Raw genomic sequence first — 24,272 nt, 5'->3', positions numbered from 1 at the left:
GAATTACATTGCTTTATAATTAAAAGAATTTATTGTTATTAATTGAATCGTTCCAGCTATTTACATAAGTTATATATATGTGTCTTAAATTATTTTACTTCCTGTGCATATATTGGTGCGATTTTATGATTCATCTTTTTGTGTATGAGGGATTATATGTGTTACGTCCTATGTGTGTTCAAATTTGAAAACAAAACAAAGTCTCGATATACCTAGAACTGAGAGCTGTTCGATAAGCGTGCTGTAGTAAACAGAACGAATTAGTACATGAAGTAAGGACAAAACATCTTTCTATTGGTAGTCGTGAATATTTATCTATGTATATGTGAATAAACTTATGAAGAATTGGATCAGTTGCCTGTAGTGAGCTCTACAATAAACATCAAAGTGAACTGTAAAGTTTTTTGATAGAATTGGTGAAATTTAGTGTGTAAATATTTTCTAAAAACCTATCAACAATGAGTGAAAATTCAAATGGCCATTACTTATATGCAGTGATTTGTTTTCTGAAGAAAAATAAGAAAAAAAAATCCCAAGTAGACCTCATACCGTCATCATGGATTGTAAAAGTTGACGAAAATAATATTTTTTGTAAATATCCACCAAAAGAAGATTACAATCTAATACCTGAGTGGCTGACTTTGTTAAAGGGTCCAGAAGATGATTGGAATTTATTTCCTATCACAATCATCTCGTATGCACGTAAGTGATTTTTTTCAACGTAAATGATAAATCTAATTATTTTTAAATTTTAAATAGTGGACGTGATTTTTATATAATTCAGTTAGATACATTCTTGTCTTATGTTTGTTTTATTAAAAAAGAAAGTGAAGTGAATTAAAATATGAATAGACAATAGTTGATAATTCTTTTTGTGATTTTTTTCTAAGTACTTTTACCTATAGTAAATAAAAAAAATTTTTTAATTTGATTTTTCTAAATTGTGTATCATAGGAGATTTAGAACAAGGAAACCGTCGCCTTGATCGTGCATATATCAAAAATGATGTTAAAAGTACTGATGATGAAAGTGCTGTATGTGACGATATTTCAAAGAAATCACAACCTAGATCCATGGCAGAGATAAAGCGTAAAATAAAACCGTTGTCTTCAACAAGTCAGTTATCACCAATTTCTGAAACCATATCAGATGAATCAATACAACAAACAGAGAAAAATCATCATTCAACAACAGTAGAAGTGCAAAAAATAATTGCATCAACTAATAAAAAATACGACCAATTTGGTAAGAAGAATATTTTTTGTGATATCTATGAAATCTTAACAAAAGGTATAAATACAAAATTCTTTTTTCTAGATGAATAATTAAAAATTTTATCGGATGATATTGAACACTCTCATCCAGATTTGGGTGAGTAATATTTACTATAATAGCGACTCTGAATTTAGTTCAAATATAAAATACTTTTAATCAATTCTTTATTTATAGCATTATTGAAAGACTATATTGATGCAAGATGTTCAAAAATGACCGAAGAATTACGAACTCAACTCTTCTCTATCAAACGAAGCCTACAGTATGATCTTAAAGAAAAAAATAATGAATTAAAACATACTTTAATCGTCAATACAAATACTCAAGGACCAAGTATGAGTGTATCAGATGCAAGAAAAGCTCTGGGAGTGTCTCTTCCATTAATGCAAATTGAAGATTTTTTGAAGTTTGAGGATTTGCTTAAAAATTCAGAGGAAAAACAGAATGCGTTGGTAACTACATCATATTTTTTCCATTCAACAATGTTAAATGAATATTTACATGAACAGCATGAAAATCTAATAAATATAAATTTTCTTTCAGAAAACTTTATATCGTATTTTAATATTCGGAGAAATAACAGTAACAACCTGTATAAAAAAAATTATGTTAGCAACTGTTGATAAACAAATTGAATTAGAGTATTCTGGGACAGGAAAAAAAAATAAAAAAGCTATCAGCACTAAACGCGATTTTAGTGCAACTCAAACATTCACTTGTTTACAAGGTTTCTATAATTTTTTTCAAATTTGACCAGTCTAATTTTTTATTATTCAATTAAAAAAATAATTGTTTAAATTTTCGTTAGATGTTATCGTTGAAAAATTTGGCGATAAAGAAGAAGTAAAGAATTTACCTGGAAAAGTGGGACGTTGGCTGTCTGGAGCCAATGATAGAGGTGGAGGAAGAAAACAACGATAAATAATTAATATTAATTGTGAATTAATAATCAATAGGGAAGATTATTAATTAATATCTTGTTAACGTTTGAAAATTTTTATATTTTTATAAAAATAATGCAATTTTCGTAATAATTATTTACATTTGAATTTAAGTCTAAAAGAATAAAATACTAAAATATTTATATTAAAATAAAAAAAATTAGTTTATTTAGAGTTAATTGATTGTTCTCTCAAAGTTTAAAAATAAATATTATATTTCATCATTATGTATAATTCTTCAAGTAAATAAAATTGAAATGAAGATAAAAAATATGGATTTTTGATCGATAATTTCAAATTTATTATTTATGAGCCATTACAAACTTTTTTGTTTGAAAGTATTGGCCCTGTATCGTTTGCCATTGATGGCTCATTAAAAATTATCATTATTGGACCGGCATTACCATCCGACTTTTTTCCAGCAATGGCTCTTCAAAGGGTACCTACGTTTGGCCAGTATTGTTCGAATGGGCCCCAGCATTAGCCCAATTCTGCGCCGATTGATAAACCCTATATGGGTTGTAGCTATAAACTTAATCTTTAGAAGACGCGTGGAAATTTCGCTTCATGAAATATATTACATGTAAAGTTCATATAGAAAAACGCTTCTAGACATAGGCCGGTCGCTTTACGGCCTTCTATAAACATCTGACCGCACTGTCTGTGTTCAAAAAACACAATTTTTTGTGTCAAGTTCAACAATAAATAGAAGTATTTTTCCTATGTCGTATATTGGCATAGTTGCTTTATGCAATATTAAAAATAAAAAATAGTCTAATTTTAGTATTGCTCTAACAAATATATCATTTTTTGATTTTTTTAAGTAACGTTCGAATTGCCCCTATACCGACCGTTGGTCGTTATAAGGAAAAATCATGATTTTAATGATGCCTATTCCCGACCACAATATTTTATTAATTTTCAACTAAAAAAATTATCAGTTCCATATAGTAAATTCTTCCTTACTGATTTAATAGTAAATAAATCTAAAATATTCATAACATCAAGTATTAATAAATAATATATGAAATTAGCGCATTTTCTTTTCGAGGTCCATTTTAAGAAACTGACTTTTGTTAACTTGAGTATTTTTTTTTAAATATAAAAAAAAAATTATCGGGATTTTTAGGGCATGAAATGATAATTATATAATTAATATACGTATTTTATATAGAAAAATATATCTATAGACCTTTTTTACTTAGATATTTACGAATAAATTTAATGGTCGGCTTTAGGCACTAGGTCGGCAATAGGACACTTTACCTTATATACAATAGAATTTCCTAAAGGTCCGACAATTTGGGGCTCTCGGACATTTGAGAGCGTAATAAAATTTATATTAGAGTACAGCAAGAATTTGCAATAACAATGCTTTTAAACACGTTTAAGTAAGGATCAAAACAAGTTAATCAGTGAACATTTATTAATATTAAGCCTTTGAGAGATTCTACTGTAGTTAATCTCTAATACGTGTTATTTTTTTTCTGTTAGCATTTATACATGCTATATATTGTACTATTTACTATATAATATAGTAAAACATTATCTCCGATATTTTTTAGTATATATAGATTTTTTGATGATTCTAAACAGTTCATTCTTAAAGTAATTTTGCATCATCATAGATTTTGTACGATCATTCTCATAGGTGCAAATCTGAAGTTTATAGACTATCATCCGTCTAATAAATACTACACATCCATTATTGTTTTCATCATAGCAAATTATTTTTTTTTATTGATAACAATTAATATTAACATCGTAGTTCTATATTTAATTTTAATGATTTTGAGTCAAAGATCTAAAGACAAGCATTAAATAAGATATATGTGATTGTGTATATGTATGATTAGTTTTTTTTTCATTATCGGATTCCCCTTTTTTTCGTCAATATAAAAAATCGATATAATTTATAGATATAATTATTTTAAATTAGCGAAATGTATTATATATTGAGAAAGGTTATGTTATATAAAAAATCTAATTTTACTTCAGTGTTATTTTTAAAAATTACGTTCCTGATCGTCAATCATATTATTATGTTTGCATTTCTTTTAATGATAATCAGCATTGTAAACTTATCTTGTCAAGTTTTTGAATGTCAAAATATTTCTGAAGACATATGGCATACATTTGTCATAGATAATAAAATAATGAACAAAAACAATCACAAATATAAAATAAGTAATAATTTTTAGTAAAATAAAAGAATAAAAGAAATATCAGTCGGGTGTATGCTCCGTGATGCTCTTTTTACGTTGATCGATGATAATAAAAATTAATTCTTATTAGTCGATGAATATAGATAATAATTTTTTTCAACCGTCATTTACTTCTCATATCATCATTCTTCTAAGTTCACGAGATCGGAACGTATTGTTAAACAGTAGAAAGAGGTACTATCCCCACTTAATTCTCATTTAGGACGTATCTTCCACCGTAAACTTGGTAAATTAGGGACAACGTGTCTAAATTTTATTCAATTATGTTACATTATTAGACTAACAACAGTTTGTTAGTTAATGACGATTGCTTGACGATTAGATTTAGTTTATAGCTACAAGGTGATAGTTTGTTTATCTCCAGTTTTTGACTGAGACTTGAGTTGACCGCACAGATTCTTTCTTTCTAATTAATTGCTGTCAATCTTTAATAAACATTTTTCTTTATTTATTAATTTTCCAGAGTTGTTATTCGGTCTTATTTTACAGGATATATGAGTTACAGAATGAATTCGTTCTAAAATTTCATAATTGGTGATTATGAAAGAGAAAACTTGTGATAATTATAGGTACTACAAATTTCTAAAAATCATCTACTACTTACATTTATTCAAGTAAATAATCTTTGATATCATTAGAAACTGAAGTATTTTTTTCATACTTGACGTCGGAAGAGTGATTGAAGTAAAACCTTTTTTATGTGTGAACAGGCTTTTTCGGATCCTATCCTTCACTCATAAGATACCAGTAGGTACAACTTTTCATGTAATGAATGTTGTATTCGTTAAGGACAATAAAAATTTTCTACACTACTTTAAAATAAAAAGTTGATAATATCAACATGTCATGTTAGAACCATCGCCTGATCCGTTGCATGTGATTTTTTTTTATCCCCGTTAACATGGTATAAAACTGTTTTTAATTCTTTTAACAATTACATATCCGGGATTTTCCCAAAAACCAGACAGTTCTTTTTAAAATAATAATATTTATATTAAAAGTTTATTATTTTAGTTAATTCATTATAACAAAATTTTTTGTATTTCGACCAAACTAAACTCAAACTAATTCATTTGTAAAATTTGCTTTATAAGAAACACAAGATTATGCTAATGGCGGAAGAATTTTCATTTGAAATTATTTTTAATTATGTTATAATTAATATTGAAATTTCAAACTGTTTATAAATCATAAAAAACTAATAAATGTTTTAATGTATTTTTATTGTGGTAAGTGTATGAAAATTAAGTAACATTATCGTCTGCTTTCAAATTTAAAGTTCATTATAATCATTTTTTGCTGGCAGAGAAAATCTTATTCGGACATATTTCTCATTGAAAAAAACCTAATTATGATATGCCATCACAAACATATTTAATTATAGTTGAAGGTTAATGTTATATATATGGAATACTAACATAAACATGTTTTAATTTTTATATCATTAATTAACAATTAATTGCATGAATTAAAATAAAAATAGAGAATCGCGTAATTATTCTAAATAAAATTGTATACGCAATCGGTGTGCACAAGTTTTTAATAGAACAATAAACTATCTAACAAAACTGAACCATGATTGCGGTAGTAATGGAATATCAAATATTGTTCAAACAAATTTTTGGAAAAAAAAGTCAAAGGCTGCAAAAATTTAGTATTACCTTTGATATTATATTGAGACGAATTCGAGTGTGGTAATCCGATTGGATCTCATAAAACCATTAATAAAATGACGGGAGTGTATGTTTCTATTCCATGCTTACCACCAGACATTTGCTCAAAATTACTTAATATCTTTCTGTTCCAAATATATTATTCATTTGATAAAGAACAATGTGATTCAAAAGAAATATATAAAGAAATTATTAATATATTTTGTAATTTTTGATTTTAATTATTGTAACTACTGTTATTTGTTGTATTATTATTATCAAATAATAAAAATATGTATCCAATGTAATCTATAATCTATGTACGACTACCAACTTGAAAAATTTGAAAATGTAAATTTCTGCCTGTGGACAAAATGCAATATGGCGAATAGAATATTTTTCTTATATGTAGTTTATTGATGTAGAGTTGCCCACTTAAAAAATCTGAGAATCTCGACTTTTGTCGAATATTGTTTAGAAAAGTTCAGACTTTTAATCTTTACGGATAAATATCTTTTTAATAAATAGACTGAAAATTATGAATAATGCTGCGAATAACAGCTCATAGATGATTTGTATGACAAAGAGAGTGAAAAACAGGAAGTGGGACGTGAACTTGGCGCAGGTGACGAGCAGATCTCTCTTGATGTAGGTTTTTAATTCACAGAAAGGAAAACTTGTTAATGGATTATCAGAATACTCTAGGAAATATTTGAGGTCTTCATTCTTCAAAAGAATTCTTATTTATACATTTAACACTGAGGGTAATAATGAGTATTTTTATTAATTACGGCATTAGTATTTATATAATCATGTGATCATTATTAGTTTAATTTCTAATTAATACCTTATGCCTTGTACATAATGAAGGTCGTTTTGAAAGGTATATTTGTATTAATATTACTTTAATAGATTAAAATGACTGATGTTAATGAAAAGTTGAACTTTTGTTCAACTTTTTTTCTTCTGAATAACGAAACCAAAAATAACTATATACTGCCAGCTCAACCAAAGACATTAGTTCTACAGCCATTATTAGAAAAATAGTTAAAAAAATCTTCAGAACCAAAATCAGAAGAATCTAGATAGACAGAAAGGGCTCTACGTGGTTTTTCAACTTCCATTTCTTTACAAGAAATTGTAAAATGTTTGCTGAAATAAAGTCTATCAATCAAATATAAACCATTTAAACTTTTTCAGAGTAATGAAATATAATTTGCAAACTAGACTTCAACAACTTACTGAATTTGTACTATGTTTTTTATGGGTATTCTTTGCTTCTGTTTATCAGCTATCTATGTAGCTGCACTGTTTCTTAAAGCTAGAAAGTTTAGTCTTTTGTATTCATTAGGAAGTTTTTTTTTTTACTGAGGTAAACCGATAAGTGATCTAACATACTTATTGAAGGTTATTTTAAAGCGCCTCGAGCGGAAACGTACAGATATATTGAAGTATATGAAATTTTGAGCACTCGTTTTAGGCAAATAAATAGATACAACAAGGAAATACCGACAGAAAAAGGTTCACGTAACAACAATCTATAAGTGACTTTATATACTTATAAATTAATTCATATATTTGATTAAATTCTTCTTCCAATTAATTACGAAAAAAAAACTTGTTTTTCTGAAAATAAACTGAAGGTGAGGAACGAGTTACTATGAATTCTCTTTTTTAGAAAATGTTGTCTTTAAAAGACAATAGGAATTGATTTTGAACTTTCATAAACAACCAATTATTGTATTTATATAAAATTTTAATGAAAAAAAAGGCGAAAAAAAAATTGGCTATGACTGGGATCGAACCCTAATCAGTAAAATGAAAGCTTGGTGTTCTACCCACAGAGCTAACACATCATCTCTGAATTTACGTTTATGTCGAGTCTTGTCTGAACTCTTGGTCAGTCAAAACGTATAGAGAGGGTCTCTGTTCTATTTCGTTGAAAATTTTAAGCCCTTAGGGCTTAAAAGCCGTAAAAAGTGCATAAATTGAGAATTTTGTGTATGGGCGAGTTGTTACAACATTAATTCTTGATAATTTCTTTACTCAAAGTGTAAATAATCTAAGTTTTTTGAGTGGCCGGCTCAAACGCAAGTTTGAGGTTAGCTCTCAAACATGGACCCTAGTGGCAATGTGGATGCAGGTGTAGTGGCGTCTCAGGAGAGCACTGATAAACTGGAAGATAAATTACTGACGGAAAATCTAAATAGAGATTACAATTTAGCTGAGATTAGAAATGCATTTGTGAATAATGCTGTGAAGGTTGTGCCAAATATTGATGCAAACTCAAAGAAAAGAGGTAGTAGGTCGTCAGTGGAGAGCGATGAGGGGACGTTCACTCATCCCAGAAAGGCGGCAAAACATGATAATAATACAATACACGACCCGTCGGTAAAAACGAACAACCAGTTTGAGGTACTTTCTCAAATGCAAATCAATAATGATACAGAGAGCGCTGCTAACAGCCAACAGGCTAAGCCCGCTAAAATCAAAATCCCACCTATCTACATAGCGGAAGTTGACATTAAAGACATCATTTCGATGTTCGCCGCCAACAGGATTGATAAAAAGGGGTTGATACTCAAAAAAATGGATTCGATACTAACCCAAGCTAATGCAACTGATATGACAATTCATCAAGAAATCGTCAAGCTATTGAAAACCAAAGAGGTGAAGTTTCACACATGTACTCCAAAACACCTTAAAAACAAGACCCTGGTTCTCAAGGACATAAGAGGTAATTTTGATGAGGAGGAAGTAAAGGCTGATTTAACTAGTCTAAATCTGAGTAGTGTTAATATTGTTAAAGTTAGTAAACTAATTTTTAATATTAAGTAAACCGGAGTTGTTTCACTTCATAGTGCAAGTTGATAAAAAAAGTGCACTTGAGGAACTATTCAGTGCAAAAATTGCCAAGACGTGAGCCATGCTAGTTCAAACTGCAACGGGGGATTTCAATGTGTCAAGTGCGCGCAGAATCATGGACCAGGGAATTGCCCTATAACGGATAAAAAAGATAAACCGTTATTACCTTGTGCTAATTGTGGCCAAAGTAGGCCTGTGATAGCATACGATAGCAATCATATGGCCTTAAATCTTCACATAGATCTTAACACACTTTTTGATGGACAGGTGATGACGAAGATCATGCCACCAATATTCAACTACAAGAAGACAAACTGGGAGAAATTCGGTAAACATCTAGATAAACATTTTAGCACAGACGAGGAAGTCCCTACCTCCAGAAACTTAACCATCAAAGAGATTGATAATCACATTCTTAAGATAGAAAAGTTAATAGCAGATAGTATCAATAGTACCGTACCCAAGATAGACACCACAAAATGAAAATATTACCTAAAATATGAAAATAGTATTATTAAGAAACTTCATAACTTCAAATCCTTTCTGTTATCAAGACTTCACTACATCAAATTTGTCAGTACGACACGAGATAGTAATCAAGAAATGATCAGACTAAAAAAAACTATTAAACAGATCAACAAGCAACTCAATAATAATTTTAGAAAAACCATCACCACTTACTGGACTTCACTTATCAGAAGCATCAACTATAGAGATTCACACCAATTTTTCCCTCTAATTAATAGGCTATTTCGACCATCAAAGCAGTTAAAAATGAATAACTTCAGACTACAGCTTTCCAGCAACAACGCCTTTAATAATGAAATCAGTGCTTTATATCCTGAACTGGTAAATGATGATGAAATCATAGTTACGGATCCAATGACCAAACTAGAAATAATTGGAAAGTATCTAGAGCAGATAAACTCACCAAGATATACTAATATCGGTACAGAGATTAAATACGTAGCAGATGAGACAGCCCAAAGGTTGAACAATTCAATAAGCTTAATGCGATTACATCAACAGTCATTTACCGTTTTCAGTGACGATAATCCAGCTCACAATCCAACTCAGGCTAGAGAGGTCGATGACAAACCCAGATTCCTAACATCAGTCAATGAGATGTACTGTATCCTAAAACACCTGAAAAACAAAACATCTTCGGGACTAGATGGCATCCCAGCTATAGTACTGAAGCATTTACCAGAGAGAATAATAAAAGAATATACTGTAATCTTTAACAACGCTTTAAACTTTGCGTACTACCCGGACAGATGGAAAATGGCGAAGGTCCTTCCAATTTTAAAAGAAGGTAAAAATCGAGTTGAACCTCAGCGCTACAGGCCAATCAATTTAACCATAAACATAAGTAAAGTCTTCGAGAAATTAATAAAAGAATTTTTACTCAACTACATCAATAAACATACAATAATTCCTGATAACCAGTTTGGATTTAAAACCGGACACTCGACCACACACGCTATACATAAATTCTCATCAGATATCAACAACTCTTTACACGAAGGTTACACAGTTAGAGCTGTGCTTTTGGATTTGGGAAAGGCATTTGACTCCGTTTGAATAAATGGGTTAATTCACAAGCTTGACACATATAAGTTTCCGGCTGGTCTCATTCTGCTCATCCTGGATATGGTACAAGGGAAGAAATTTAAAACATGGGATGGTCAACACATCTTAAAGTCTACGTTTTTAATCACAGAAGGTTTGCAGCAAGGTACGGTGACGTCACCTATTCTCTTCAACTTATTTAACAGTGAATTAATTAATCTGTTTGGACTCAACTCAGAAGAAAGGACTCATTCAATAGCGTACGCTGATGACCTAGTTGTCTACGTGGCTGATTATAATGTGGATGTCATCCAGGCGAAGCTGCAAGATCTGATTAACAAAATTAACATGTATTACAAAGATTGGAATCTCAAGATAAATCCAACAAAAAGTGAGTTAATATTCTTCAGGCGACGAGCTAAAAAAGTTAAATACTCTTCTATCATCAAAATTAAAAAAGCTAATATCACAGCATTAGACATTTACTCCAATCAACTTCATACCATTCCGCAAAAAAATATAGTTAAATATCTGGGATTTAATATGGATCATCTCTTTAGACTCAACATTCATCACCCGATACAGCTTGCCAAAGCAGAAACCGCCTTCAAATCAAATGGGAGACTTTTTTATAATGGAAACCTGGAGAAAAGAGCTAAAGTGATCTGTTACATGTTGTTAATCAGACCGATATTCACATACGCAGCACCCATAGCATAGAACATGGGCCCAACACTCATGGAAAAAATCAGAAGGTTTGAAAGGGCCTGTTTAAGAACGTGTCTGAGAGCTCACCGCACCAAAGAGTCAGGGTATGTCAAGAGAGTTACCAATGAGATTCTTTATAATAAAGCCAACATCCTAAGAGTAGACTGTTTTACCCTTAAGTTAACAAGAAGATACTTTAGACGTCTAACTATTTTTGTTAATTGCAAAAGCATACAGGTTTATACGGAGATCTATTATTTTAATAGCTTGCATAACTTTATTTTCATATATTCTTGAGTATTTTTGTAAGTGAATTTTTGTACTGATAATATTAAGGATTTGTGACAAAAAAAATTCAACTTTAAAAAAAAAAAAAAAAAAAAAAAAAATTTACGTTTATGTTTATAGATTGTATAATGCAAGCTTGAGTACGAAGGGTGGGGATAAAGCTTGCCGGCGAAGTGCCGGAAATCCCCGTAGATTATTTCAACTACTTCTAAATATTTCTAAATTGCTTAAAAAAAGTTACGTTCATATAGCTATAGTAAAAAAAGTGTTTATAGCCCTGTTATTCGGTTTTCCGACTCGGCGTCGATAAATTACCTAAATAATTGAGAAAAAAAAATCAAATTGTTAGTAAGAATTCATTTTAGCATGTTAATATTATAATTACATGCAAATCTAACAAATAAAAAAGAAAAAAAAAAACTTTAGCATGACTGGAATCGAACCCTGCCCAGCCAAATAAAAAAAACGATGCTCTAACCACCGAGCTGTTGTGATTACAATAATATAGACGATGCTTGAAAATTATAAGCTGCAGGCTTGGGCACAGAGAGTGGGGGTAGAGCTTACCGGTGAAGTGCCGGAACTCGCCGCGGATTGTTTAAACTACTTTTCAATGTTAATAATAATATGATTAATTTGTTAATAAGATGTTAATAACATAACATTGTTAATACATGTAAAGATGTATAAGTTGTTAAACACAGGCTATTATCAATGTATTTATACAGAAAAAAAGTTTATGGCTCTGTTCAAATATTTCCCGACTTAGCGTCAATAAATTAAATGAGTAAAGAGAAAAAAAATCAAATTGTTACAAAGGATCAATTATGGCATGTCAATATTATAATTACATGCTAATCTAACGAATAAAGTAGAAAAAAAAAGTGGTTATGACTGGGATCGAACTCCGACGCTCTAACCACATGGCCAGCATAATCTCGGTATTGAGGTTATGTGTATTTGTTTTTACACGACATGCTTGGATACGCCGACTTAGGATTGAGCTTTCTTATTCACATTTATACCTAATAAAAATGATCATAATGGATAAATATATGTATTTTAAGTTATTTTCAGATATTATATTAATTAATGTTAAATGGGTATCATAATTTTCATTTATTTCAACTGCAATGATCATCAAAGTGTAGGGCATTGTAAAGTGATACACTATGTTTACATCACATACATATATTACCCGTACACACACATACACAAATTACTCACCAAAATGCAGGGCACCAGTTCTGGATACGGATGGAGCATTTTTTCAATATGGATGACTGGGGTCAACTGTGATCATAATGCTGCCATCAGTCGGACTTATTTGAACTAATTTCCAATGATAATCATTCCAAATCGTAGGTTTCTAATTTCTTGAAAATATAATCCATCCACTTCCTCTATATTTCTCAACACTCTATGGGAGCTGTATAACTCTGCTTAGAAGTAAGGTTGGAAATATAATCCATAATATTTTTCCCTAAATAAAATAAGTGAATCCAGAGTAGGCTCAACCTAATTACTAGGGCCATACGATCTTGGGATGGTAGTCGGGATATAAAGTCTGAGTCAATCATACCTAGAGTCTTGATTGCTTCAACTGAATTAACTAAAGTGACACATTGCCCATAAGGAATTTATTAGTAACTAAAACTTTTATAAATTATTATTATTATACTAATATAATATATCATATCCTTGTTGTTGGAACCTTATAAAATGAAATTTATTAAACTCAATCCTCCTTTTATTCAAAGAAAACCTTTGAAAGAATATCTCTAAGTTTCTCGAGACTATAAGTGTATCCGAATCCGTGTTCATTACCTGACGTAGAACACAAATAAATAAACAGAAATTATCTAGGGTACCTGGTACGTTGGTTAGTACTAAACCTCGATTACCAGTGTTGAGGAAAGATTCAGTAGTAGATTAGTATCTGACTGTCAATACTTCCTTAACCACTCTTATAATTTTGAATAAATAAGGGACGTCACAGAAATTTTGGCGTCAGAAGTGGGATACACTTCAGATATTTTCTTTCAATTTGTAGTTTTGTATTCTGTAGTTAGAAATAACAACGGCACTGCATATGTCTATGCTCTAAATGCTTATCAGAATGATTTAAAAATAGAGATTCCACCACAAGAAATAATACTATATGAAAGCTGTGAGTCCGAAGATTTCTTTAATCAAGATACTGATCGTGACATTAATGAAAATTCAGAAAATAGATCAGCAAAGGTTATAAAGAATTTACATCTGGAGCATTTAAACCCTAAAGAACGAAAGCATATTATAAATATCAATAAAGATTTCACCTATTTATTTCATTTATCTGGAGATCCTTTATGCACCACCCCTGTGTTAAAACATTCAATAATTATTACCGATGATGCACCAGTAATGGTCAAACAATATCGTTCTCCACCAGTACATAAAGACGAAATAAATAGGCAAGTAAAGAAATTATTAGATAATAATGTAATTAAAAAGTCCATGTCCCCGTACAATTCACCTTTATGGATTGTCCCAAAGAAGCCAGATTCGAAAGGAAACAAAAGATGGCGTATGGTGATAAATTTCAGGAATTTAAACGAAAAAACAATCGGAGACGCGTACCCTTTACCAAATATCACTCAAATGTTAGATAGATTGGGTGGAGCTAAATATTTTTCTATTTTCGACTTAGCTAACGGATTTCACCAAATAGAAATGGAACCTGAAGATAGTCCAAAAACAGCTTTTAGCATACTTAATAGCCACTATGAATATGTAAGAATTCCGTTTGGACTTAAAAATGCACCAGCAACCTTTCAACGTTTGATAGATCGCGTATTATTAGAGTTACAAGATGTTGAATTATTTGTTTATATAGATAATGTTGTAATTTTTGCTTCTTCATTACAAGAACGTGAAACCTGAGTTCGAAGACTGTTCCAACGTTTAACTTCTGCCAATTTAATGCTACAACCAGATAAATGTGAATTTTTAAATGAACAAGTTGCTTATCTTGAACATGTAATTAGTAATGGAGGTGTCAAACCTGATCCTAAGAAAACCGAAGCAATATCTTTATTCCCTATTCCTAAAAATATTACCAATGTTCGACAATTTCTAGGACTTGCGGGTTATTATAGACGATTCATTGAAAACTTTTTTAAGCGTGCTAAACCTCTAACGGATTTATTGAAAAAGGGTAATAAATTTAATTGGGGAAAAGAACAACAGGATAGCTTTGATTATTTAAAACGAGCCGCCACGAAATCCACCCGAATTATCAGTCCTTCCTATCCTTTCCGCAACAAAGAAAAACGCTGATAAAGATAAGGCCACTAAAAATAATACAACTACAACATTTGAAATCTCTATAAATACTATCGGAGAGAGAGTTAGGAATCGTCATTATCCAACTAATACACAACCAGAGAAACCTTCTTCATCAACAGTAACACGGGGTAGAGGAAGACCTAGGAAAAATCCACTAGAACCACCAGTATTACTTCCAAAACAAACAAGAAGTGAGATAAGTCAAGTTGACCCACTACCTGTAGCAAGAGGCTGAAATAGCGCTTTTCCAAGCCTAGCAGCTAAACAACCGGTTACCCGTTCACAACCAAAACCACAACCCCTTCCACCTAAAAATCGAACGAATGCTTTAAAATTTGCTTTTGATATTAGCTCTAGAAGTTCTGATATGGAAAATAATCCTGAACCCACAATCAGAAATATCATTGAATTATCAAATATTCCATCAAGTGAAGATGAAAGAAATTGGTGGGATGGAGATCGTACAAGTGATCAAATAACTTCGGAAGATGATGCAGATGATGAACAATTAACTATTCCACAACTACCTCATACAAAACCACGACTTACATGATCACACAATCTTAATAGTATACCTGAAATAAACGAAGATAACGTAGAAAATGAAGAGTCCGCTCTTGAACCAGAAATACAGGTTGAAGTAAACACACCTTCCTCAACATTACTTTTAGAGTTATATTACCCTGGTATAAAAAATACAATTTCAAAGGTGCAAATTACATATACAAACAAAAATATTACTTATTACCGTGATAATTGGCTCTATTTTATATCAGAAGACTGTGAATTTACAACAACGATAACCCGATTGCTAATTGATGTCGAACCAATTGACCCTGCAGATATTAAATTCAAAAAACCTAAATTTTCACAAGTTTTAATTACTCCGAGAGGGAAACATAATATTTTAAGCGCAGTTTTAACCTCTAGATATTCGGAAACATTTTCTATACAAGATTTAAAAACCGTTTTTCAAACAATTAAAGACACTGTAGATCAACATGAATTAAAAACATTACGACTCTCTAAGGTGGGAGGTATGCTTGAGAATATAAATAGGCCACTCGTTTCTCAAATTATTCAAGAAGTCTTTTTTTATACTGATGTAATAATTACAATTTGCCAAGGGTATGTGATCACCTCGGATGAAGATATTAGACAGGATATAATAGCTGAATATCATGAAAGCTTAGTAAGAGGTCATAAAGGTATTACAAAAACTTATCGACGAGTTAGAGAAAGATTCTACTGAATGAATATGAGAGAAGAAATAACAGAATTTATTAAATCTTGCCCTAGTTGTCAAGAATTAAGATTGGTGAGGAATAAAACTAAAAAACCTATGATTATAACGGATACACCGTCAGAACCTTTTGATAAAATATCAGTAGATACGGTTGGACCACCAGCAGGAAATAAACATATTTTAACTGTTCAAGATAACTTGACAAAGTATTGTATAGCAATACCTATCCCAAATATTAAAGCAGAAACTATAACTGATGTATTAGCTAGGAATGTAATAATTCAATTTGGAGCACCCAAAATTATTCTTAGTGATCAAGGACGATCATTTGTAGGAAAGGTATTTCATCATTTAGCTAAGATTTTTCGAATTAAACATCTTACAACCTCAGCCTATCATCCTCAATCTAATGGTTCATTAGAAAAAAGTCATATTGTTTTAACAGAATTCATAAAACAATATATAAATAAATATGAGGACTGGGATAAATTAGTGCCCTTTGCTATGTTTTCATACAACTCTTCCGTTCATGAATCAACTAATTCCACACCCTTCGAATTGATCTATGGCAGAAAGGCTAGAATTCCAAGTTCTTTTCCTTTAGAAGAATATTTGGAAACTTATAGTGATTATATTAATATATTAATTGCAAGAATGGACGACATGAGAACCTTTGCAGCATCAATCTTAAATAAATCAAAAGAACGATCAAAAAAATACTATAATAGAAATTTAAACACACCAAAATTTAAATTGGGTGATTATGTTCATGTATTAAAGAAACTGAGAAAGGGAAATTCGATTCATATTATAAAGGCCTTTATAAGATAATAAGAATGTTAGATAACAACACTGTCGTTCTCGAGGATGATAATACAAAGTCTATTTTAAAACATATAGATACGATAAAACCTCATGTCTCTAATAACAAATTAAACACTTTTTCAGCATCATCATGTCCTCAATAATTAATCAAGATTCAACAAAAATTATGTATATCATAGATATGGATGGTTTCAATTTAAATAGAAAATTTATCTGTAAGAAGTTTGGATACACATCTTGACTAACGAAGGAGACTCATTCTTACTTCTATCAAGTCGGCAGTCTCTACTGTTTAGAAGATCGTCATCGAAAGCAAGTAAAATGGACCACTAACTTCATTCATGGACTAAAATTCAAAGATAATCAAAATGATAAAATAATAGATCATTCAAACAAATTATTAAAAGATATGGTTAAAACTGAAAAAGAGTCTAATGCTGTTATAGCTTATAAAGGGGGTCTTATTAAACGTGATCATTTGATATCCTTAGACATTCATAATTATAAAAATGTGGAAGAAGAGGGATGACCAAAGTTTGAAACAATTTTTAATTTTATAAAAAAATATGATCGCCAAGCATACCGGCACTGTTTGAATTTAACCTGTGGTAATCATCTTTCGCTTGGAGATAAGGGTCGTATTCCTCATTGTCCACGTCAAGAAACATTTTGTTTCAAGTATTCTGAGAAGTTTATACACTAATTTTTTTTGAACACTTTAAAATCTGGTTGAAGGATGTATTCATTCCGAATGATGGAAAAAAAAGTTTACATTCGATTGATTCGTGGTCTGGACATTGTTCTGAAGCTGTCACGTCTGCCAAACCAGCGGATAAAGATATTGAGATAATGATTATTCCTGAAGGGGCTACTGGACAAATTCAACCATTAGATGTTTTTGGATTTAGAACATGGGAAAACTTTATAAGACATTTTTTAGACAGTTTTCTATTATGAGGAGATGATTTAAATTTACATTCGAAAAATAATATTATTAAATTACAATCACTGACTCATAATCAACTCTCGTCTCCGCGATACATTAATCTTTTTCGTTATTCATGGTTTAAAAGTAGTTATATATTTATCCAACCAGATAGATTTAAAAATCCAGTCGATTTTGCATTTGGAGATAACTGTATGTCTCATTGTGAAATTGCGATTGGAATTGGTCTCATTAAAAAATAAATAATAGTTTTTGAGTTATAGAATTTTTTGTCATTTTTGTCGGAGACTATTTTATTTTAAAAAAATTTCAAATTAGAGATAATTTTATATTTATTATTGATATTGTTATTTAATATAAGTTTTGAAGTAAAAGAATATTTTTTATGCGTTTATAATAAAGAATATTTTTATAATTCGAAAGGATAATATTTAATTTTTTTTTTAGATATAGATATTTTTTTGATATTATAAGGTGTATCATATTATTATTCAATTCTATAGGCGCGCCTAGGCGGATGCCTCGCCTGATTAAAAAAAATTCGGACAGGTGTCTTTCCAATTAGCCACGAGGTCTCAGCATTGGCGACACTCGCTCTTTTCCGTCGTGGGACACCAACGAGTACAAACACGCATCGGGATCCCGCTAATTTACTTTTCCAATATTTCGATAAACTGGCTAGTTTCACCGTTCATTTCTTCTTTGGACCTGGGAGCTTTTTGGGACATCCTGGAGCACTAATATTATTCGGACGTCAGCCGTCACCACAATTACCAACGACAAGTATATTAGATCATCTAGACACTGGTAAGGCGACTCTTTACATTTTTACCATGCCGAAAGATCGACTAGGCTAGAAAATGAAAGGAAAGCCTCTGATTTATTTACATTTTTATATTAACAAATTTCTTCGCATAGAAATATCATTCTCTTTACTTCAATTTATATTTAATTTTTTTATTTTACTCGAATCTTGAAATTTGTATATGATTCGTATGGAGTGTGTAGTGAGTATGCTAATATCGCTGTGTCCGGTAACTCTGACCAAATTGTAGTCACTATCTCTGGGGTTTTATATGTACAAAGAGTTTTCTACACGGTGAAAAAATTCCAATAAAAATTACCGTGCTCAGCACAACAATCCACGCGCAAATGTCGATTCCCGAATTTTTAGTATAGATTCAATATTTATTGAGAAGAGTAAAAGTAAAAATTCTTATGCAGCACGGTAATATTCGATAAATATTAATTTTTATTCAAATTTTAAACAAAAATTATTAAGTGACTAGAAAAAAATGAGAATCTGTATATAATTTATTATGAACCGTGTGGTAGGAAAAATTCGGGTGCTCTCCGATAAATTTTTTTATTCTCGAGAGTTTCCATGCTAGGTCGGGAATCTTCGAATTATCGGTCCAACACAATCTTTCTTTGTATTGTAAGACCGTTCACACAATCAAAAACATAAGCCGTAACGTACAATTTAAGATGTACGCGTGCATACTAACATTATAATAAGTTAAAAATTGGTTTGTACGCATGCGTACATCTTACGGCTTTTGTTTTTGATTGTGTGAACACCCTCAGTGCTATAGTTACTTTTTCCATACTGTAAACAAAGATGACATTCATATTTTTCGTTACGATTTAATATTGGCGGCAACACGTTATATCATTACAATTTATTATAAACTTTATTTATATGATTTTTCTCGGGCCACCGTGAGTGGGATGAAGACCTCTTTGGAGAGCCGGGTAGTTGTATCGACGACACAGGTTTACTACGTAAGATCCCGATTGTCGGGACAGGGGGGCAGTATTGTAAAACGTGCCGTATTCATTCCAACGAATTAATTAATTAAGAAAGTTAATTATCAATGAACCTAATTTATTTATTTATTTGTTTATATAACCAAAAAAATTATCACTAAACTTAAATGAAATTGTTTGTCGGTAACGTAGTTATCACAACTAACGTTACTCAATTTTCAGGTGCTGCCAAAGTAATTTTCAAAAAACTGAAAGATACATTTTCTTATGTAACTTAAAATTATTGTCTGTTGATCATTACTTTTTACTTTTCAGTAAATTTGAACTCACATTATTGAGCAGCACGGTAATTTTTGTACGGATTTTAAAATAAAAAATTAACGGAATTTTTTCTCCGTGTAAAGATGTTTGGGGTTATCTTTAATAAATAATCATGTTATTACATAATATATTGTTAACTTTCAGGCTCCTCATTCCTGCACACTGCAATATTATATTTGTTTTTTACAATAACATTTGTTGTATTTTTATGCATAAGAAATTTAATTCCTTTACGTAAATTTAATTAATTAATGAATAAAACTATTATAAAAAAAGATTCTATTTTAAATTTAATTAATAGTATATTAATTATTTTACCAAGTCCAGTTAATTTAAATATTTTTTGAAATTTTGGTTCATTATTAGGATTATGTATTATTATTCAAATTTTAACTGGTTTATTTTTATCATTTCATTATGTTGCTAATATTAATTTTTCATTTTATAGAATTATTCATTTAATGGTTGATTAATTCGTTTAATTCATATAAATGGTGCATCAATATTTTTTATTTGTATTTATTTACATGTAGGACGAGGTTTATATTATTATATTATAAAAAAAAGTACAATATTATTATTTGTAATAAAATTATTACATAGTATAAATTCTAAATTTATAACATTCTTCTGTCAAAATAATTTTAAAAATTATTTTTTATATAAATTCCTTTCGTACAATTATATAAATTTTTTATAAAAAATAGAAACTGATCTGACTTACGTCGATCTTAACTCAAATCATGTAAGATTTTAAAAGTCGAACAGACTTAAAATTAAAATTTTTTCATTTTATTTTTATCTTAATTCAACATCGAGGTTATAAACTTTTTTATTTATTTGATCTAAAAAAAAAAATTATACTGTTATCCCTAAAGTAACTTTTTTATTTATTTTATTAAAATTATTTTTTTCAAATATTATTGTTTATAATAAAAAAATTTTTTAATTTTTTTAATTTCCCCAATTAAATAAATGATGTTATTGATTTATAAAATGTCTAGGGTCTTTTTGTTTATTTATTTTATTTAAATATTTTTATTTAAATAAAAATTAAATTTTTTTTAATAAATAAAGTTAATTTTTCATTAAATCTTTCATACAAGTTTCTAATTAAGAAACTATTTATTATGCTACAGCTACTAGGATACCTTAGTACAGTTATTTATACTGCAGCTATTTAAAATTCATTGAGCAGATTTGACTAAAAATTATATAATCTATTAGACATGTTTTTGTTAAACAGGTGAAAATTTTTTTGCCTAATTTATATATTTAAATTTATATTTTAAAAAATATATTATTAAAATTTTATTTACGAAAGAGAAAACCGTTAGAGAATAGACGTACTATAAAATAGGTCAAGACTTGTTTCGAAGTTTTGGTGCTTTATTCCATTACTTAGATTTTAGCAGAACGACTATTTATAACAAAATTTGTTATTAATAATGAGTATTGACAATTCATTTGTACAGACGCCGCTAGAAGTATTCAATATGCTAACGTATGGCGCATGATGACATTTCATTGCATTTTATCACCAAAAGGCGTTCAATAACAAGTTATCTAACTAAACAGAAGGGTTTTTCAATCACATAAGATTTGATTCTCGACCTCTGCACATCGTGTAATTTTCGCTGTGATATTTTTGTGAAAATGCAAGTGCAATTGTGTTTTTATACATCAACTGCATAAGTAAAACATGAAAACGAACATTTAAGAGTAAAAGTGAGTGTTTGTGATTGAAAATAATTAATTCATACAGTTGAGGTGAAGAAATGAAACAATCTCAAACCGAAGTTCCGGAGGTAGTAAAAGGATGATCTCTTCTAGATGGTTTTTATGCCCTCGCAAAAGTATTCAATTAATAAACGATAAATTTCTCGCGTCTAAAACACCACTTTCTGATGAGTTCAATGATCAAGTTTTTGAAGAATATCGTTTTTCTGTAAACATGCTGTTTGCATCATTAATGTGTCAAAAATTGAAAATGGGATTACTAATAGATTTGACAAATGCCACAGATTTTATGATAAAGCTGATGTTGAATCTCATGAAGGTCGTTATTACAAGCTCCAATGTTGTGGTCATAGAGAGACTCCCGACATGGAACAAACAAAAGTTGTCATCGAAATTTCCAGAAATCTTATTGCTCGTAATCCATCTGAGATCATTGGAGTTCATTGCACCCACGGTTCTAATAGAACTACGTTTCTTTTAATTTACTTGGTTGGAAGTAACATATTCAATTTGGATGCTGTTGTAAGTAAGTTTTCAACTGCTAGACCTCTTAGAATTTTTAAGAAAGACTACATTAAAAAGTTGAGTGTTTAGAATACAATAATTTCAAAGAGGATGGAAAACAACACAATCAATGTGAAAATCGTGAATAAACTCAAAGAGGTAAAGAAAATAGTGTTAAAGATCGAGTTTCCATGGCTGGAGTTCCTGGAGTAGAACCAGTACGAGATTTAGCTAAAGAGTTCAAAAATCTGCAAATGGAATAGAAATGGTTATCCTGATTCCCAACCTGTCTCTATGGATTAGAATAACTTTATTCAGTTTAATATCAGAATATACCAAGTATCATGAAAAGCCGATGGTACTAGATATATGATGTTTATTCAAGCAAACAATAAAGTATTTTTTATTGACAGGAATAATAGTGTCTTTGAAGTGAGAAAAAAAAAATGAAGAAAATTTCAAATCGCACGAGAAAAAATTGTTTAATAAACAATTAAAAAAGAATACTACAATTTTTCCAGATGCATCATTTGAAAGAGCATCGTTCATTATTAAAAAATTAATTTTCCAATAAACGTAATTGTGATTAGAACTATTTTTTACATACTTTTTTGATTCAAAAATAACTTTACCCCCAAAACAAGGGTAAAAGAATCCAAAAACAACGTCCGGTTTTTTTCCGGAGATTAATTCAGAAAACAAAAATTTTTTTTTAATAATTATTTTTAATTGAAGTTTAATTTTGGGAATCTCTTTTTTTTTAATTAACTAGTAACGAGTAGGGGAACATATTAAAAATGTTCATTTTTTGATTACAATGCAATATAGCATTTATTACGGGCTTAAAAATTTTTTCTTGAATATAAATGAATTTAATCGAAATATTTATCTGTAAACAAACATATTGTATTTAATGTAATTTTTAACTTTTGTAACTCTGAAAATATGAATTTTCTGCATTTTATACTAAAATGAAAAAGTAAACTTGAACAACCATACTGCAATAAGATTAATATGTAAAATACTATTATGACTAAGACTGCTCTAATACATTATGTATAATGTTCAATTAGTGATGATAAGAAATACAGAGCCGTAGGTAAGAATTGTGCTAATACTTTATAGAAAAACGTAAACGTAATACCCAGTATAATGACGTAAATGACTGCAAAACATATCATAATAAGATGTTTGTTATTTCAAAATAAACACACTAATATTATTATTATTTCATGACAATGAAACAACGAATGTGTACTTATCTGGTTCAGATAACGATAAAAAATGTAAAATTTCGAACGAGCTGTTGAATTATCGGGATATTATGTTGAAAAATTCGTCGATTTCATAATTTAAAATTTTATCGTAAGATTTTTTTTATTTTATTTAGAAGGGATATGCTGAAAGATGGCCAACAATTAAATCAAAAGTGGTATGGAGGTATGGTCTTCAGAAAAAATTAAAAAAATGTTAGTCAACTGTCAGTTTTGCCAATGCAAAACTACCATAATTATGGTTGTTAATCAAAAATTTATATTAGATGATTCAAAAAAACGTATTACGGAATCAGAAGACCAGTTGGCACAAAAAACAGAAGAAGTTCAATTATATAATAATGCAATAGTGGCACTGGAGAAGCAAAAGTTTGAGCTCATCCGAGGTAAAGAAAATTTTCAATCTTTTCCATTGAAATGCGATCTTTTTCAATATCTTATAAAATATATTTGCAGAATTACATGGAGTCAAACAAGAACTATTGACATTCGATTCTTTAAAATGTGTTGAATTTTAAGAAAAAGAATAATTATGCAATCAGGATCAAACCAAGGACACAGCAAATGATGTTACACAAAATAACTTAGAACTAATAAGAGTATTAAATGAATTACAAAACCAAGTAAATGTGCTGTCAAACAAAAAAAGTGCATTAGAAGAGAAATTCAATAAATAATAGCTGTAGTGAAAATAATATAACAGATATTATTATCTAATTATCTTCGTACATGATTTTTCCTTATATTCTTATACATCCCTTTAAATTTCTTTTAATCTCTCAAATAAATG

General features: G+C 29.8%; 1 protein-coding gene and 1 long non-coding RNA gene across 2 annotated transcripts; both read left to right on the top strand.

Moving 5' to 3' along the window:
- The first annotated feature begins 458 nt into the window (after positions 1-458).
- Positions 459-2,196, top strand: Grip71. The gene is made up of 6 exons (XM_035090041.1): positions 459-702; positions 955-1,245; positions 1,336-1,371; positions 1,450-1,727; positions 1,819-2,002; positions 2,084-2,196. The coding sequence occupies exons 1-6, from the start codon at positions 459-461 to the stop codon at positions 2,194-2,196; spliced, it is 1,146 nt and encodes a 381-aa protein (XP_034945932.1).
- A 21,159-nt stretch (positions 2,197-23,355) lies between these two features.
- On the top strand, positions 23,356-24,068 carry LOC118071089 (uncharacterized). Its single transcript, XR_004690847.1, has 3 exons — positions 23,356-23,494; positions 23,599-23,868; positions 23,939-24,068. It is a non-coding gene; the product is annotated as an uncharacterized lncRNA (long non-coding RNA).
- Positions 24,069-24,272: the final 204 nt, after the last annotated feature.

Source organism: Chelonus insularis, unplaced genomic scaffold (genome assembly GCF_013357705.1).
Source record: "Chelonus insularis isolate UGA/USDA-ARS -01 unplaced genomic scaffold, ASM1335770v1 contig_71_pilon, whole genome shotgun sequence".
Classification (NCBI taxonomy): Eukaryota; Metazoa; Arthropoda; class Insecta; order Hymenoptera; family Braconidae; genus Chelonus; species Chelonus insularis.
This window is presented reverse-complemented; position numbering and strand designations above follow the sequence as displayed.

Coding starts and splice junctions, on each gene's coding strand:
- Grip71 (XM_035090041.1), top strand. CDS start 459: ATGAGTGAAAATTCAAATGGCCATTACTTATATGCAGTGATTTGTTTT. Junction 1,246..1,335: donor TAAAAAATACGACCAATTTG/GTAAGAAGAATA, acceptor AATTAAAAATTT/TATCGGATGATATTGAACAC. Junction 1,372..1,449: donor ACACTCTCATCCAGATTTGG/GTGAGTAATATT, acceptor CTTTATTTATAG/CATTATTGAAAGACTATATT.